The following is a 19869-nucleotide window of genomic DNA, read 5'->3' as shown; positions in this document are numbered from 1 at the left end:
TCTAGTTTTTATAGCACTATAGTGTTAGGGGAGGGGTCACACTAAGTATGGCTCTAGTTTTATAGCGTTATAGTGTTAGGGGAGGGGTCACACTAAGTATGGCTCTAGTTTTTATAGTGTTATAGTGTTAGGGGAGGGGTCACGCTAAGTATGGCTCTAGTTTTATAGTGTTAGGGGAGGGGTTACGCTAAGTATGGCTCTAGTGTTATAGTGTTAGGGAGGGGTCACACTAAGTATGGCTCTAGTTTTTATAGTGTTATAGTGTTAGGGGAGGGGTCACACTAAGTACGGCTCTAGTTTTATAGTGTCAGGGGAGGGGTTACACCAAGTATGGCTCTAGTTTTATAGTGTTATAGTGTTAGGGGAGGAGTCACACTAAGTATGGCTCTAGTTTTATAGCGTTATAGTGTTAGGGGAGGGGTCACGCTAAGTATAGCTGTAGTTTTTATACCGTTGTCGTTTTTGAGGTGGGGTCATGCTGTGTGTGCTGCTAAACCAGATACTGAAACTTTTTATGGACAACAGTCTCAGTTATTTATAACTGCTGAAATAAAGAATGTAAGTTATATAGTTATATGACTGTATAACATATATAATTTTTTAAACTTGTGTTCATTCATTTATTTGCATCTAATTTCCATAATAAAATTATTTCAAATTTATTGATAAGTGGTTATTTTGGGTAGAATTTATTTGGCTGAGAAATTATTCTTTGTGAAAAACTCCTTGAACAGAATTTTGAAAACTAAACAGAAACACAAGCAACAAGTATTGTCAGTTGTGAAGTAGGTATTTCTAATAAAGTGGACAGTGAGCATCAGTAATCCCCCTTTCTAAATAAACTTGGGGGAGCAGGTACTCCATATGTACATATGTGTAACCCAGACTCCCTCACAGCTGTGTTGAATGAGACAGAACCACAGTGGAATCTGCAGTGGTTTATTCTGTACAGAAGTTTTCACAGAGAAATGGACAGACAGCACTAGACCAGTCAAAGTCAAGCCAAAGTTTATTTATATAGAGCTTTTTACAGCAGGTGTTCTCACAAAGTAGCTTTACAGAAAAATCTGGGTCCATGAGCGTCGCCAATGGCAACAGTGGGAAGCAAAAACTTCCTAAGAGCAAGAGGAAGAAACCTTGAGAGGAACCATGACTCAAAAGGGGAACCCATCCTCCTATGGTCAACACCGGATAGCAAACAGTGTTAGTATAAAATATTCAAATACAAAACGGGAAAAACAGGTGGATCAATGGTTAATTAGATAGATTGAGTTTATGCATCAGCAGCAGCATCAGGTGGGTCAATTTATGAGGGTGAGGTTTGCACAGCGTTGTACAGCGTGAAGCTCCATGGTGGTTGAAACTCTGGTGGTGACTCTAGCAGCTCTGGTTGCTCCCATGTGGCGACTCAGGCAAAAAAAAGGGGGAGGAGAGAGAGAGAGAGAGAGAGAGAGAGAGAGAGAGAGAGAGAGAGATAGACTGATTTCAGAGAGAGAGATTGATTTCAGAGAGAGAGAGAGAGAGAGATTGATTTAAGAGAGAGAGACTGATTTCAGAGAGAGTGAGAGAGAGATTGATTTCAGAGAGATTGATTTCAGAGAGAGAAAGAAAGAAAGAGATTTCAGAGAGAGAGAGAGAGAGAGATTGATTAGCAGGACAGACAGGTATATGTTGTATATTGTCAAGATTTATTGCTTGTAAATTCTGGAGAATAATTAATTCTGTGGGGCCATTTAATGATTTATACATTAAGAAAAGAATCTTCTACTCTACAGGAAATTTAACAGGTAGCCAGTGTAATGACCACAGGATTGGGAATATATGGTCAAATTTTTGGTCCTTGTAAGCTTCCAGCTAAAATGGTGTTACCGTAGTCCAGACTGGATGTTATGAAGGCACCAGCTTTTCTGCATCGTTTAGGTCTAGAATATTGCGTAGTTTAGTGATGTTACACAAGTGAAAGAATGCGGTTCTAACAATGTTGCAAATGTGTATAAAAAGAGAGACGGGAATCAAAGACGACGCCTGGATTTTTTACAGTAGTGCTTGGAATGACCGTATGGCCTCTAAATTTAGTTCAGATTTGGAGAGTTGAGATCTCTCTGCTTTGGGTCCAAGTAGTAGGACCTCAGTTTTGTTAGGATTAAGAAGAAGGAAATTGTTGGTCATCCAGCTTTTGATATTTTAACACATTCTTCAAGATTATTTAGATTCAGAGCCTCATTTGGTTTAGCAGGTATGTAGAGCTGAGTGTCGTCAGCATAGCAGTGAAAACTAACACTGAACCTGTGAATTATAGTCATCACACTGCAGATCTACCTCATACATCAGTGTGGAAAAGAAAAAAGGATGGACTGATGCTGCTTTGTTATTTTACACTCCAATCGCCCAGCCAGTACGACCACTCTTTCAAAATAAAAGTCTCTTACAGCTCATTGATAAAGTGGTGAATTAAGTGCAGCAAACACTAAACATGTATTATGTGGTATTAATTTATATTCACATTAGTAAAAATCTAGAGATACATTCCAGTCAGTGTCAGTTCTGCTACATATAGTCCTGTTGGTCAAACTGCTGTTTCTGATGCTCATTACTGTCCACTCTAATCCACAGAGGGACTGTGTGCCTGCAGGTTTTTCATTTTCACCAAGCAGGAGCTGAACTGATGTCCTCCTTTGTTCTACTAGTTTTAGTCTTCAAACATCTGATCAAGGGGGTGTTTTACACAGCAGGATTTCTCAGCTAGTCTGATAACTTAAACTCACAGTAAACACTGTCCAATCAAAGGAGAGCTAAGGGACATTCCTATTGGACAGTTCTCACATTGGGCTTGAGTTCAGGGGTGATCCTGCTTAGTTGGACTGAAAACCTACAGCTACACTGGCCCTTTATAGAGAAGACTTAACATCCTTACTGTAAGGCTAAGATAACCTGAACTGTAATCCTTAAAGCCTTGATGTCTGTCTGCAGCTTTTATTAGTTATTGTTTAAAAAATACATTTGGTGTGAAGAGTCAGTGTTATGAAAATAATGTTTTTCATTTGATATTGTGGTTTTGAAAACAGTTTCAAATATCAAAAGTTTTTAAATTATTGTATCAAAGTTTAAAAATCCAATATTTTGACAGAACTCAGAGAATTCATGCACAGTGACAGTCTTGTATGTCTCATTTCAGCAGTGCTTTGGATTATTTTAAACTAGACTGTGGTGTAATGAGACTCTCTTTGCAGATACAGTTCTATACAAAAGTCTAGGCACCCCTGGCCAAATTACAAACCCAATTCCATAAAAAATATACAGAAAGCAGTGATGAGTGAGTTCTGTTTGAGCTGTTATATTGAAAACAGCCCCGAAGCGTTATTTTACCTCATGTTTTACCTTCTGAACTTTATTTAAATTTGTTAAAAAAAGATGGGACACAAGCAGGTTTATCACTTTACTACATCACCTTTCCTTTTACTTGCATAAATAATTGTATGTGGACTATACAACTTATACCAGTCTTCAGCTGTGCAGTCGTGTGAAGCCTTTATTGTTGTATTTTGCTCTTCATAATATGCCACACATTTTCAGTAAGAGATGGCAGGCCAGTCTAGAACCCTCACTCTCTGATTATGCAGTCATGCTGTTTTAATACAATTTGCTGATGCATTTTTGGCTGCGTGGTCTAGGCCTGTCCTGAATGCTCCTTTTATACAGAGCATGTTTACATCTCCTCTTTTAAAATGTTTTCAGAACATTTAACAATATTCAGTGTTAATTCGCCCGTCCATACGTTTAGAATGTGTAGCGTGTATCAGTTTCAGAATGAGCTTATATTTACAAAAGACAATGAAGTTGATAAGATAAAACTTTAAGGTTGTGTCTAAAAACCTAGCGAGCTCTCTTAGTAGCTGCTGTCTACATAGGCAGCTGTTTAAATAGGCAGCGTTCTAACTGTCACTGAACCTGAAGACAGATAAATGAGACGCTCTAGTCACACAGTGATGACGTTGCCACTTGTTCCCGCCCACTGCAAACGACCAGTGTTTACTTACCTCAGCTGTCATGTGATGCTATTGAACAGTTAAAAAAGGTAAACTTTCCTCTAAGCACTTTGGGGAGAAAAAACAGCAGTAAACCCTTTTATCCACTTCATATATGGTTCATTAATCATCTAACTATTTCATTTAGTCCACCTCCTTCTATCTACACTCATTGTCCACTTTACCAGCTCCACTGACCGTATAGTTTCACTCTTTAGTTCTACAGTTACACACTGTTGTCCATCTGTTTCTCTACTTTTTTAGCCTCCTTTCTCATGAAATGAGGTGAATTCTCCCAGCATCCAAAAAGCGAAGAATTACGAATCATGTAAAAGGTTCTGTGAGGCTGGGGAATCATGCAGCTTTCTGATGTGTAGTTTCTGCTATAGATGCTGCCATGTTTGAATTAAAGCTCCTGGAGAACCTGTGCAGCTGCAGGCTGTATGTGATTATCAGGCAAAGATTTGGATGTTTTTATAGGCTTGTCCTGCAACAGTGCAGGGTCCTTCACACAGGACTCCCTACCAGCAGGCAGTGTGATCCTTAGTGATGGTTGTTAATTCCACTCCTGGACAGTGGAGACTTCAGATGCAAACAGAAGATTTAGAGGAGGGAATCATTTTAACTAGCTCAGTTTGTTAAAGTTTAACGATTCCAGTCTCTCTGCAGTAGTTACAGTATTTTCAAGATCTGGATTGGCTTTGTAAGGTAGCAGGTTTGTAGAGTTTAACTGTGCTGCTGTAGGCTGATGGCATCTGGGGTTCAGTAGCTGTTTGGTTCTTAGTCAATTTAGAATTTGTGCTAAATAATAATCTAGAATTATTCTTATTGTTGTCTATGAGAGAGGAGAGAGGCTGAGTGTGCTGCAGTAAGTGCTCGTCTATAGTCTATAAGGCTATAATTCCTCCAGGCGGATTGGAACACTTCCAGTTTAGTCAGACGTCATTTTTGCTCTAGTTGTCTGACAGTCTGTTTTAAAGCTCGAGTGTGATCATTATACCACGGTCATAATATCTAATTCGGTAGGGTTAGATTGACAGCTAATAGAAGCTGATAACTGTGGGAGGTTTCTGATAAAGCTACCAGCTGTGGAGGAAGTTATCATCTGCTTAACACGATAGCTGGTGTCCTATTGTATATGCAGAACAGGGCTGCAGGTTTTCATGGATATTTGTTTTTCCTGATTAAGGGGAATCAGCTGAGCTCCTGCTTGTTTCCAATAAAAACCTGCAGCTACATCCGCCCTTTGTGGATAAGATTGAACACCCCTGATCTAACTGGTGAACCAGCACCCTGACTTTCTTACTTACAGCTTCTCCTTCTCTATTTATGATCCTGTATAAAGGTTTTGATCGCTGATCTGGTCCCTGAAAGAGTGGCAAATGTTCTGTCAATAGATAGATAGATAGATATAAATAGAATGAATAAATAGAAAGTAGAGATAAATACTAAAATCAAATATGTTAAAACAATAAAAGTAATGTGCGGTACAAAAATACAAAGTTATTGCATAAATACTATGCAGTTGACAATGCAGTGGTGCCTGTCCCTCCAGTGAATGAACAAGTGATTATGGACTGTAGCAATAAATGTCAACAGTTGTGCAATATGACATTTATGGATGCATAAACAAAGTAGCAGTGCAATATGAAATAAGACTAAATGTATAATAAAAGTGGCAGTGCATAGTAATGTGAGTGGAGAGATGTAATGTAGTGTCCAGCTACTGTCCTGCCACTGGCTCAGTGTACAGTAATGTCCACAGTGAGGAATCTCATAATTAGGTCTATGAGGACATAACCTGATCATGTCTAAGTGAAAAGAATTTACTGCAACATGAAAAAGTTTGACACCTTGTCACAAATCTCACGAGCTCTGGTGAGGAAATGGACTCGACCTCCCAGAATCCTTTGGGAGGTCACATGACTTCGACATCCCCTTTGCACTCAGCCACGCACACAGACTCTATCTCCCAGAATCCTCAGGGAGATCAGCTGACTCCTGAACTCTCCTCACGCTCCTATCAGTGTTCTAGATCACCTGAATACTAATGTGTGACACCTGTGTGTTTGATCATATGACATCCTTAGCTTAACTTATAAGCCTGGGCTTTAGCCATAGACAGTTGTGAGGTATTGTTTCGATTACGAACTACTGAGCATTATATCTCTATTATATATTTCTAAAGTTAAAGACAAGTAGAATATGGAGAGCAAAGTAATTTTAATAAATTTCCCCTGATTACACTATTTGCTATATTTATTCTGACTTTTACAGACTAGCTGGGTGTAGTCTCACCACAAATTCCTGTGAGAATCTATCATCAGCTGTACAGTCTGTTAACTCATCTCTGAAAGAGCTAGACCTGAGCAACAATGACCTTCAGGATTCAGGCATAAAGCTGCTCTTCGCTGGACTGAAGAACTCGCACTGTAAACTGGAGACACTCAGGTGAACTGTGTTTTTTTTAAATAAAAGAGATAAGCCAGTTTAAACTGCAATCTTACAATAATAGATTTATATGCAATTTTAATATTCATTTCACATAAATTTAAACTTCTGCTGAATCTCATTCTCTAGCTATCCTTGAAATACACTGCTCAAAAAAATAAAGGGAACACTCAAATAACACATCCTAGATCTGAGTGAATGAAATATTCTCATTGAATACTTTGTTCTGTACAAAGTTGAATGTGCTGACAACAACATCACACAAAAATCATCAATGGAAATCAAATTTATTAACCAATGGAGGCCTGGATTTGGAGTCACACACAAAATTAAAGTGGAAAAACACACTACAGGCTGATCCAACTTTGATGTAATGTCCTTAAAACAAGTCAAAATGAGGCCCAGTATTGTGTGTGGCCTCCACGTGCCTGTATGACCTCCCTACAATGCCTGGGCATGCTCCTGATGAGGTGGCAGATGGTCTCCTGAGGGATCTCCTCCCAGACCTGGACTAAAGCATCCGCCAACTCCTGGACAATCTGTGGTGCAACGTGACGTTGGTGGATGGAGCGAGACATGATGTCCCAGATGTGCTCAATCGGATTCAGGTCTGGGGAACGGGCGGGCCAGTCCATAGCTTCAATGCCATCATCTTGCAGGAACTGCTGACACACTCCAGCCACATGAGGTCTAGCATTGTCCTGCATTAGGAGGAACCCAGGGCCAACTGCACCAGCATATGGTCTCACAAGGGGTCTGAGGATCTCATCTCGGTACCTAATGGCAGTCAGGCTACCTCTGGCGAGCACATGGAGGGCTGTGTGGCCCTCCAAAGAAATGCCACCCCACACCATTACTGACCCACTGCCAAACCGGTCGTGCTGAAGGATGTTGCAGGCAGCAGATCGCTCTGCATGGCATCTCCAGACTCTGTCACGTCTGTCACATATGCTCAGTGTGAACCTGCTTTCATCTGTGAAGAGCACAGGGCGCCAGTGGCGAATTTGCCAATCCTGGTGTTCTCTGGCAAATGCCAAGCGTCCTGCACGGTGTTGGGCTGTGAGCACAACCCCCATCTGTGGACGTCGGGCCCTCATACCATCCTCATGGAGTCGGTTTCTAACCATTTGTGCAGACACATGCACATTTGTGGCCTGCTGGAGATCATTTTGCAGGGCTCTGGCAGTGCTCATCCTGTTCCTCCTTGCACAAAGGCGGAGGTAGCGGTCCTGCTGCTGGGTTGCTGCCCTCCTATGGCCTCCTCCACGTCTCCTGGTGTACTGGCCTGTCTCCTGGTAGTGCCTCCAGGCTCTGGACACTACGCTGACAGACACAGCAAACCTTCTTGCCACAGCTCGCATTGATGTGCCATCCTGGATGAGCTGCACTACCTGAGCCACTTGTGTGGGTTGTAGAGTCCGTCTCATGCTACCACGAGTGTGAAAGCACCACCAACATTCAAAAGTGACCAAAACATCAGCCAGAAAGCATAGATACTGAGAAGTGGTCTGTGGTCCCCACCTGCAGAACCACTCCTTTATTGAGTGTGTCTTGCTAATCACCAATGATTTCCACCTGTTGTCTATTCCATTTGCACAACAGCATGTGAAATTGATTGTCAATCAGTGTTGCTTCCTAAGTGGACAGTTTGATTTCACAGAAGTTTGATTTGCTTGGAGTTATATTGTGTTGTTTAAGTGTTCCCTTTATTTTTTTGAGCAGTGTATAAACACACACTAAAAGTGTAGTACACTGCCAAAAAAACATATTTTTTTTCTATTTATTCTGAAATGCTTCTTTCTGTATATTGCAAGATCTTTTCTAAGTTTAATGTTATCATATATTGGTCGCATTTTGTGGCAGTTAACTTTCTGTGGTCCTAAACAATCCTAAGCCTCTACTTAGAGGGGAAAAAACAATGGATGTGTTTTCTGTTTTAAATGGGATCACATGGATGAGTAATCAAGCTATGAATATCTTTCTTTCTGAAAGACAAAGTAGAATGCAGAGAGTAAAGTAATTCTATAACAGTTCCCCTGATTACACCATGTACTATATTTATTCTGACTTTTACAGACTAGCCAGATGTGGTCTCACCACAAGTTCCCTTGAGAATCTTTCATCAGCTCTACAATCTGTAAACTCATCTCTGAAAGAGCTAGACCTGAGTAACAATGACCTTCAGGATTCAGGCATGGAGCTGCTCTCTGTTGGACTGAAGAACTCGCACTGTAAACTGGAGATACTCAGGTATACTTTGTGTGAATTAAATGTTTCATAAGAAAATGACAGCATATAATAAATGGTAACCTTACAATAACATATTCGGGTAATTTTAATATTCATTTCACATGGTTTTATACTTCTACTGAATCTCTTTCTCTTGTCTTCCCTGAAATATTAAAACACATTAACAGTATAATGTGCTACCGAAAAACATGGTATTCTTTTTCTCTTTAATTATTCAAAAATGTTTTTTAAGTATATTGCAAGATCTGTTCTAAGTTTAATTATATCATATATTGACTGTATTGTGGCAGTTAACTTTCTATGCCACTAAACAGGTAACTTCTGCTTAGAGAGAAAAAATATAAGCTATGTTTTCTGTTGTAAATGGGATTTCATGGATGAATAATCAAGCTATGAATATCTCGTATACTTCTTTCTGAAAGACAAAGTAGAATGCAAAGAGTAAAGTAATCCTATTACAGTTCCCCTGATTACACCGTGTACTATATTCTGACTTTTGCAGACTAGATAGGTGTGGTCTCACCACAAGTTCCTGTGAGAATCTTTCATCAGCTCTACAATTTGTAAACTCATCTCTGAAAGAGCTAGACCTGAGTAACAATGACCTTCAGGATTCAGGTGTGGAGCTGCTCTCTGTTGGACTGAAGAACTCGCACTGTAAACTAAAGATACTCAGGTGAACTTTGTGTATTTTTTTTAATGACAGGCTATCATAATATATGGAAACCTTATAATGATACATTTATGTGTAATTTTAAAATTCATTTCACATGGTTTTATACTTCTACTGAATCTCTTTCTCTAGCCATCCTTGAAATATAAAAACACACTAAAAGTATGATGTGCTGCCATAAAACAAGATATTCTTTTTTTCTTAATCTATTCAGAAATGCTTCTTTCAGTATATTGCAAGATCTGTTCTAAGTTTAACTATATCATATATTGTTTGGCAGTTAACATTTTATGCCACTAAGCAGGTAGCTTCTACTTAGAGAGGAAAAATATAAGTCGTGTTTTTTTGTTGTAAATGGGATCACACGGATAAATAATCAAGCTATGAATATCTCGTATACTTCTTTCTGAAAGACAAAGTAGAATGCAAAGAGTAAAGTAATTCTATTACAGTTCTTCTGATTACACCGTGTACAATATTCTGACTTTTGCAGACTAGATAGGTGTGGTCTCACCACAAGTTCCTGTGAGAATCTTTCATCCACTCTACAATCTGAAAGCTTGTCTCTGGCAGAGCTAGACCTGAGTAACAATGACCTTCAGGATTCAGGTGTGGAGCTGCTCTTTGCTGGACTGAAGAACTCGCACTGTAAACTGGAGATACTCAGGTGAACTTTATGTGAATTAAATGTTTCATAAGAAAATGATAGGATATAATAAATGGTAACCTAACAATAACAGATTTGTGTAATTTTAATATTCATTTCACATGGTTTTATACTTCTACTTAATCTCTTTCTCCAGCCTTCCCTAAAATATTAAAACACATTAACAGTATAATGTGCTACCGAAAAACATGATATTCTTTTTCTCTTTAATTATTCAAAAATGTTTTTTTTTAAGTATATTGCAAGATCTTTTCTAAGTTTAATTATATCATATATTGACTGTATTGTGGCAGTTAACTTTCTATGCCACTAAACAGGTAACTTCTGCTTAGAGAGAAAAAAAATAAGCTATGTTTTCTGTTGTAAATGGGATTTCATGGATGAATAATCAAGCTATGAATATCTCGTATACTTCTTTCTGAAAGACAAAGTAGAATACAGAGAGTACAGTATTCTATTACAGTTCTCCTGATTACACCATGTACTATATTTTGACTTTTACAGACTAGACAGGTGTGGTCTCACCACAAGTTCCCTTGAGAATCTTTCATCAGCTCTACAATCTGTAAACTCGTCTCTGAAAGAGCTAGACCTGAGTAACAATGACCTTCTGGATTCAGGCGTGGAGCTGCTCTCTGTTGGACTGAAGAACTCGCACTGTAAACTGGAGATACTCAGGTAAACTTTGTGTGAATTAAATGTTTCATAAGAAAATGACAGCATATAATAAATGGTAACCTTACAATAACAGATTTGTGTAATTTTAATATTCATTTCACATGGTTTTATACTTCTACTGAATCTCTTTCTCCAGCCTTCCCTAAAATAACACATTAAAAGTATAATGTGCTACCGAAAAACATGGTATTCTTTTTCTCTTTAATTATTCAAAAATGTTTTTTTATGTATATTGCAAGATCTGTTCTAAGTTTAATTATATCATATATTGGATGTATTGTCATGGCAGTTAACTTTCTATGCCACTAAACAGGTAACTTCTGCTTAGAGAGAAAAAAAATAAGCTATGTTTTCTGTTGTAAATGGGATCACATGGATGAATAATCAAGCTATGAATATCTCATATACTTCTTTCTGAAAGACAAAGTAGAATGCAGAGAGTACAGTAATTCTATTACAGTTCTCCTGATTACACTGTGTATTATATTTTGACTTTTACAGACTATACAGGTCTCACCACAAGTTCCTGTGAGAATCTTTCATCAGCTCTACAAACTGTAAACTCGTCTCTGAAAGAGCTAGACCTGAGTAAAAATGACCTTCAGGATTCAGGTGTGGAGCTGCTCTCTGCTGGACTGAAGAACTCGCACTGTAAACTGGAGATACTCAGGTGAACTTTCTGTAAATTAATTCTTGAATTGAAATAAGCTGATAAGGCACAATAAAATGTAAACATAAAATACTAACAGAATTAATTGGGATTTTGAAATTCTGTCACTCTAACCTGAACAATAATATAAACATAAACAAAAATGTTGTAGTATGTTATCTCTTTCTCTCTCTCTACCACGGTGTGACAAACTTGCTGTACAGAGTCAAACAAAGGCAGAATCATTCTCTCAGAAGCAGCTCTGTGTGTGTGTGTGTGGAGGGGAAGGGGGAGAGAGTGGGAGAGAGAGGGAGAGAAGGGAGAACATGACGGAATGTAGTGACAGAGATCCGGAGATATTTCAGCCTTCTAAGAAGACCAAGTCTGACGTTTGGTCATATTTTGGGTTTTATAAGAAAGCAGAAGGAAAGTTAAATGAAGATGACCACCCTGTCTGCAGAACATGCCGAAAGAAAATAGCGGCAAAAGGGGGCAACACATCGTCTTCGCGACCACCACCTGCTACTTTTTAGAGAATGCAAGGTTAACTTTAACGTAGAAGTCTGTGGGGACTTGGAAATAGAAGAAATGTCATGGTTTGTGTGGTTTAACTTAGGCTTATTGTTTGTTAAAAATATAAAATGAAGCTTTTAGCATAAAAAAAAAGCAATCGGTGAATCAACTGTGAATCGAAGCTAAAGCTTTTAACACATATTTCTGTGGAGCAGTGTCTCCAAAATGAGCTCTGAGTTAACAGTCACACAAGCTCTGGAACGAGACGCTGCAGAAGTTCAATCTGCACAGTTCCCTTTTCTTGTCTCGCTTGCAGTGTTTACTTTCTGAGAAAATAATAACACTGTCTCAAATCACTCAATCTCCCCTACATAGTGCGCTACTTTTCAAACACAATCATCATTAACAAGCAGTTGAGTTTTAAATATGGAATTTGTAACCTATTGTTATTGTTGATTATAGATGACTTGAACATTTCATGCACTCTTTGGGTGAAGGATTTGCTATTTCATGATCTACGAAGTGCACTACATAGGGAAGATAGTGTGCTTTGAGACAGGACCTTGTGCGAGTAAACGCTGTGTGCTACTTTTAGGAAAAGCAGAGTTTCAGAGATTAAACTTTAGGAGTGTTTCTGCTGCAGCTCAGATGCATGTTCATTTTAAGTTATGTTTTAGTTTTAAAATGCTTTTAGAGAAGCAGCTCCACAGGTGAAGACACACTATGTGAGTTCTACACTGTCTGCAGCTCACAGCATGGTTATGCAATTCTTCTGTGATTTTGGCTGTTTTTCCTGGTGCGCTGTATTGATTAGGGGTACAGCACCACAATGGCACAATAATGCTGCAATTGCAGTTAGGACAGAAATCCCCCGAGTGCAACACTTCTTAGAAGTAGTAATTTTCCATTAAGACCCACCTCAGAGTTGGTCGAGATTTAATTCTCTATGCAGGGAAATTCCTAGTTATTGTAATTAATAATAATAATAATAATAATAATAATAATAATAATAAAATAATCACAACAGTAATAATAATAATAATAATAATAACACATTTGCTATTCTTTTGTTTACAGAGTATTACAAGTATTGTAAGTAAAACAAAAGTAATACTACAAATGTATTGACTATATTTTTTTATGTTTATGCAAACAAAAAGTGCATATTGCTACCAATTCTATTCGTGTTAATATAAAAGTTGGTGAAACAAGTTTCAGTTTGTGTATCAGCATTTATTTATTTATTTATTTAACTTTTCAACACATTTGAACAATATCGCGATAATACCAGTAATCGTGATAAGAAATTTTAATATCTTAATATTTTAATTTCAATAGTTTCATCTCTAGTGTGTGTGTGTGTGTGTGTGTGTGTGTATGTATGTATGTATGTATATATATATATATATATATATATATATATATATATATATATAGATAGATAGATAGATAGATAGATAGATAGATAGATAGTTTCTGTATGCATAAATCCTTCTTTGACTACATTGTATTGCCTGTTTGCAGAGTTCACATCTGTAGTCTTCGTGCAAAAGCTTGTAGAAATCTGGGATCAGCTTTACAGTCACCAAACCTCCCTGAAAGAGCTGGACCTCAGCGACAACGACCTGCAGTCTCCAGTTTACAAAATTAACTCTTCAGTCCAGCTCTCTGCTCTCTGCTGGACTGAAGAGTTCATTTTGTAAACTGGAGACACTCAGGCGAGTTTTCAGTGAATTCAATCCTGAAAAAGTTACAGAATCATTGAACTGGCAAATCAGTACCTCAGTGTCATTTTTATTGTATCTCTCTGTCCTTATACCTGTAATGAGTGTGTAGTGAGCTGTCATGTCATATTTTCTCTCATTCAATTCAGAAATCTTCTTTGAGTTTCTTTGAGTCTGTTGCAAGCAATTAGACTAACCACCAGTAAAAATGAACACTAAATTTTTAGTTTTAGGTTTTTTTTTGTTCAGTTTTCTTGCTTCTGCTATTAAGCTCGTTGTAATTACATACATTATTGTAATGACTAATATTTAGCATGTGCTATGACATGCTAAATAGTGATTACAGACTACAGGAAACAACTCTAAATGTATTCGTATGGTGAAATGTTTTTTTGCATTGAAACTTTACCTACTTTAGTTTAAAAGTGGAGTAGGAATATCTCCAAGGTTTGGTAGCAGTGTCAGTCTTGAAATTAGAGGAAAAAGATTTAAAGACACTGTTTGATAGCTTTGCTTTAAAACAGTCAAAGAAGTACATTTTCTAAGGAAATGGTTCAGACACTATTTAAACCCACATTGTCTAAATAGTTTCCTAATACTTTAATTGTAATTTATTTGATACTTAATTTCTTTTTACAAGGTAAAAGATTTTCCCCAGAAATCTCCTGGAGGGGAGGTCCCGTTATTGTATACCAGACTATGCCACCCCTTGGTTTATACCTAGAGCAAAGGGAAGCTCTGACCATAGTAAATTCACAAATGCAGGTTCAGGAAAATACAAAAATACAATCTTTATTAAAGGAAGCTGAGGTCATACACTGACTGTCAGTTCAGTTTATAAAACAAAACAAAAATAAATAGAAACAACCAGTACTAAAAAATATTCACAGTACTACTGGGGCTACTCAAGCCTTGGCCCGTTGGGACACTAACAAAAGATTATTCTCTCAGTGACACACGTGAATAGATTCAAAAAGCAAAAAAGAAAAGCACCATTCCAGCAATACATGCTAATCACTTCAAATGCACTGCACTACAAATTTCTACCATTCTAGTGAACAAAGCAATCCATCCCCAAACATTCCTCAGTCCCAAACTCCCCGGACTAAACTTAACTCCACGTGGACTGCATATAACTAAGGGAAAATAATAGTAATAAAAAAATAACTAAAAGAATTTACAATCCCTCTAGCCAGTGGCTCACACTACACCAAATCCCCGTTTGCACACACAATATGGCCACAGGCTAGAGGGCAGCTTAGGCAATAAAATACTTTCCTTAAAAGTTAGAGCAGCATCACAATTAAAACTCAATAAAAAAAATAAAAAAACGGAATAAAAGTGGTTAGAGAACAGCAACTGGCACAGGACATACGCTGTAATCAATCTAGTAAAATACACAAGAAAAAGACACAGGGCATTTTTGACATTCATCCCTCGTAAGGCACATACAGAGGAACAACTTAGTGTAAGAATAACTTGATAGCCTGGCTCAGAAACATGGACTGAAGTCTAACATAGATGATTGCACTGCAAAACACATCTATTAGCAGCAATAATTTGAAACAGCAATAATGCAACAGCTAGAAGCTACACTCAAATGTTTCATAAACAGCCATGTTACTGAGCCAAATGCTCAGTGAGCCAACAAAAGTAGAACATTCTGCATGATACAAAATCAAAACATACCTGGGGTACTAAGGCCAATGATGTAAACTGGACGCTACAGTTGGTGCTGACTTTGCTCCAAATTCACCATGCTACTTGGCTAGGTACACAAACAGAACATCACGTTACTGGCCATAGCTAAGCCAACAGAAACCACAGTAATCGGGTGGGGGACACGGCAGCGTACCTTATTGCACACTAAATGAATTAAAACATGCACCGCTGCTGCTGTCACCACTCGCACCGGCTTAGCTCCAAGTGGCTAAAGCTAACAGGACCCAAGCTTCAGCTGCACCCGTCCACCAGTGCCTCGACACTAGCCAAGAAGAAATCTACTTTAAAATCGCTTAATACGAGCATTATAGCAGGAGCAAAGTAGGCAACATACAACTCAACATACCTTGACGTAGTAAAAACTGAACCCGCGGTTTCAACAAGGAATGCTGACAACAACATGCCCGCCGACTTAGCCTAGCAGCAATGAACCAAGAACTGCTACCAGGACCCCAAGGTTCTGATCATATATAAATATACATATAAACACACATGTACACTGTAATAGTGCTGTAACTGATGGAAGAAATCTGCTGACTCAAAGGAACAGCAGTTGGTATCACTGCTTATCTTCACAGTTTTGAGGTGTGGCAGGAATAAGAAATTGGTTTATGTTGGAACAGCGAACCAAAGATAATCCACTGTGTCACTCTCATAAACTCATAGCCTCATTACATATATGTAATATAAAAAATGATCAGGTCTCAGCTTTAAACTCTGGATAAAAGCTCTAAGGTATAGGGTGTGGCATATGTTTGGAGGCTTGTGGGTGCGGAGATACTTGAGGATACTGTGCTCCAATGTCTGTAGGCTGTCGGCTATGATAGGGATGTGTGGATCATCTATTCTGTACATTCTCTACTCATCAAGGTAGACCAAGTCTGATGTGTCTTTTTTTTGGGTGGCCCTGGATATGTACATAGTTTTGTACTGAAGTGTTTTGATGGAAAAGATAAAAAACAAATAAAAATTTTTTATCACAAAAAAATATGAACAGGCCTGGCCTAAAACCATTTTTCAGGGGCTGCCACAGGGGGCACTAAATGATTTACATGTAACTGTGTTTCTTCAGCTGCTCAGGAATTTCAGAAGATCTTCAGCTCTTGTTACTGGATCACTTGTCACATTCTCAAAGTTTTTACTGAGCTGAGGAAATCTGCTTTTAGCTTCAGTGCACCAGTGAACTGGAATACATTCCAGAAAACTCTAAAGCTCCACTTGCTGGTGTCTCTCCACCATTTTACACTTTTAAACTCTAATCATCTCCACTCAGCCTGCAACTACTGATATGATGTTAGTTCTTTACTGTTCAGTTTAATTTTATTATTAGTTGACACTTTATTTGGAGAGTCCACTGTAGATGCCTTGTAGATGCTTATGTTTCATTTAATTTACGTTCAATTAAATATCTATTCACCTTAATCTATAAAATTTAACCTGAGCCTAAACCCAACCATAATATCATCCCAAGGCCTAAAACTAACCCTCACCCTGGTGATGAACTTAACCCTGGTACTAATCCTCACCCAAATCCTAATTCCGTTGTTAGAAATTTGGCACCAAGAGTCAGGAGACTAGAGCTTCAGCGTTGACTGGAGTTTATTTCCACATACAGAGTATAGTTACAGCGTGGTCGATCAGCAGTCAATCAGCAGGATCAGGAGTCTTGTCTAACAAGAATATTTTGGAAGGACCTTATATACATTAAAAAACTCACTGTTGAGAATCAGTAGAGGTGCTGAAGGTCTGTGAGAGCTTCAGTGATGTGTTCTCCATGTCACTGGCCCACTTTTTTTTAAAATTACTGTTATGTGTTCATGTTCTACTTAATAATAGTTGCACATGACAGACATTTAAAATGCTAACAGCTTCACAATGTGAACAATGTCTGTTTACAGCATCTCAACAGCAGAGTAACTGGAGCACAATTAGGTAAAATATCCTAATGTAACGTGCCAGAAAGAGTCAGACGCTCACAGTTAAAAAGATCAAAGGAGGCTTTACTGATAGTCAAAAAACAAGCATGGGTCAAACCCACAAAACACAACCAGTACAAAAAGACAAACATAACAACAGGCGAACAATAAAAAAGGGTCAGGCAAAAAGGCCGATATGAGAAAACAAGGAAAAAGGTCATAAACAGTGATATCACGAAAGGCAAACAATCCAAAGGGTCGGGCAAAAATGAAGAGTCGAGAATACAAACAACTGGTCAAAAACAGGAGTCAAACAACAACAGAACGCTCAGTAGATCAAAAGTGATACAATACCTCGCAAATTGTCTCTGCTAAAGCCTGAGCTTATAAACTAAACTAAGAGGATCATATGACACAGCGCTGATTGGAGTGTGAGGGAAGATCAGGAGTCAGGTAATCTCCCAAGAATTCTGAGAGATGGAGTCCAAGTGTGCCTCAGAGCCAGATGGATGCATGACACCTAATAAGATCAGAAATTGAGCATAACCCTCACTCATTTACAAATTACAAATGACCACCATATAAAGAATCAATTAGACTCTCTGATAAAGCTGTGTAGTAAATCTGTAACATATTTGTCCAAAATAAGCTAAAAAAAGGAAATTATTAGAAACCTCTTGGGTGATACGCTCCCCAATTCACTGTAAAATGATTTGTTTTAACTTACATTATCGTGGCTGCCCTAAAACAGGTTTTATTACATTTCTATAAAAAAGCTAACAGGATCTAAGATATGAAGAAGTGATATGTTAACTCAGTTTTAGATTCAGCACACTCAAAAAGGCAGTCATGCTACTTTCTTTTCAAAATTATGGGTAACACCTTTTTTACAGTTTCATACTGGACAGATCTCTAAAGTACATTCATTCAATTTGCTATAATTCACTACTTTGTTGCACCAAAGCTCTGTTTAAGTGTTTAGTTTAATATGTACTGGCTATCAATATAATATCAACACACACATTTACATATATACAGTGCTGTGGAACAGTATTTCCCGATTTCCTCAATTTTGAATATTTGACACTAAATAGTTTTAGATAGTGGGCGGCACGGTGGCGCAGTGGGTAGTGCTGTCGCCTCACAGCAAGAATGGCCTGGGTTCGATTCCCGGCCGGGTGACCAGGGTCATTTCTGTGTGGAGTTTGCATGTTCTCCCCGTGTCTGCGTGGGTTTCCTCCGGGTACTCTGGTTTCCTCCCACAGTCCAAAGACATGCCGTCAGGCCAATTGGACTTGCTGAATTGCCCCTAGGTGTGTGTGCGAATGTGTATGTCTGTCTGTCTGCCCTGCGATGGACTGGCGACCTGTCCAGGGTGTATCCTGCCTTCCACCCAATGACAGCTGGGATAGGCTCCAGCACCCCACCGTGACCCAGAAGGATAAGCGGTTTAGATGATGGATGGATAGTTTTAGATAATCACACAAAAAGTGACATAAAACAAGGGGAACATGATTTATATAAAACTCTGATTTTAAGTGATTTCAATTATTGAGGGGAAGCAGTTATCCAACACCAACTGGCTCTATATGAAAAAGTAATTGCCCACAGATCTACTCATTAAGTCAATTAATGATATTTACTTGATATTTGGGATCAATTAAACTAGACACACCCAAGCTTGATTAGTCCCAGCCCTGTTGAATCTAAACACCACTTAAATATAACTCCTCCAGCAATGTTATGTTGGCCAAAATGTCTCAACAAGCAGCACACTACGCCATGATCAAAAGAAATTCCAGAAAAGATGTGAAATCAGTCTGAAAAGGGTTACAAAGCCATGTCTATGGCACTGGGACCTCAGTGAACTACAGTGAGAGCCATTATCTCCAAATGGAGAAAACTTTGAACTGTGGTCAGTCTTCTTAGAAAGTGGTCTGCCTACCACAATTCCTCCCAATAACAGCTCATCTAGGACGTCACAAAAGAATCCAGACAAACATCTAAGAAACTGCAGTCATCTTAGATAATGTACATGACTCCACCATTAGAATGAGACTGGAGAAAAATGACATCAGTGTAAGAGCTGCAAAGCAAAAACCTTGGCTAACCAAGAAGAACATACAGGCTTGTGTCACATTTGACTTTTGAAGCAGTGTTTTGTCGATTAATGAGTCAAAAGTGGAACATTTTTGGAAAATGGGTGCCATTACATCTGGTGTAAAGCTAAGGCAGCATTCCACAATAAGAAAATCATACCACTGTGAAACATGGAGGTGTTAATGTTATGGTGTGGCAGTGCTTTACTGCTTCAGGGCCTCTGTGACTTACCATAATTGACAGAGCCATGAATTCTGCTCTTTACTGCAAAATCCTGCAGGAGGATGTTTAGTCACCAATCATGATCTGAACCTCAAACATAATTGGGTTATACAGCTAGACAACAATCCCAAGCACAAGATTAAGTCCATCTTCGGATTGCTTAAACAAGATTAAAGTTATTGATTGGCCTAATCAAAGTCCTGACTTAAACTCATTGACATGCTGTTACACCTCATGCTCAAAAGCCTTGGCTGAATTAAAGCAAAAAAAGAGTGGAAC

At 38.5% G+C, this 19869-nt stretch overlaps 1 protein-coding gene across 1 annotated transcript in view; it reads left to right on the top strand.

The window, feature by feature from the left end:
- The window catches only part of LOC118799133 (NACHT, LRR and PYD domains-containing protein 12-like), a 44916-nt gene that overhangs the window by 13627 nt on the left and 11420 nt on the right, over positions 1–19869 (top strand). The window contains exons 6-11 of the mRNA XM_036558851.1: positions 6303–6476; positions 8553–8726; positions 9229–9402; positions 9893–10066; positions 10571–10584; positions 11255–11414. Of these exons, the coding sequence (XP_036414744.1) occupies positions 6303–6476; positions 8553–8726; positions 9229–9402; positions 9893–10066; positions 10571–10584; positions 11255–11414 (870 nt within the window). The remainder of the gene's footprint in view (positions 1–6302; positions 6477–8552; positions 8727–9228; positions 9403–9892; positions 10067–10570; positions 10585–11254; positions 11415–19869) is intronic.

The sequence above is a fragment of the Colossoma macropomum genome, unplaced genomic scaffold, assembly GCF_904425465.1.
Source record: "Colossoma macropomum unplaced genomic scaffold, Colossoma_macropomum, whole genome shotgun sequence".
Lineage (NCBI taxonomy): Eukaryota > Metazoa > Chordata > Actinopteri > Characiformes > Serrasalmidae > Colossoma > Colossoma macropomum.
The sequence above is the reverse complement of the archived record's forward strand: the minus strand, read 5'-3'. Positions and strand labels throughout refer to the sequence as shown.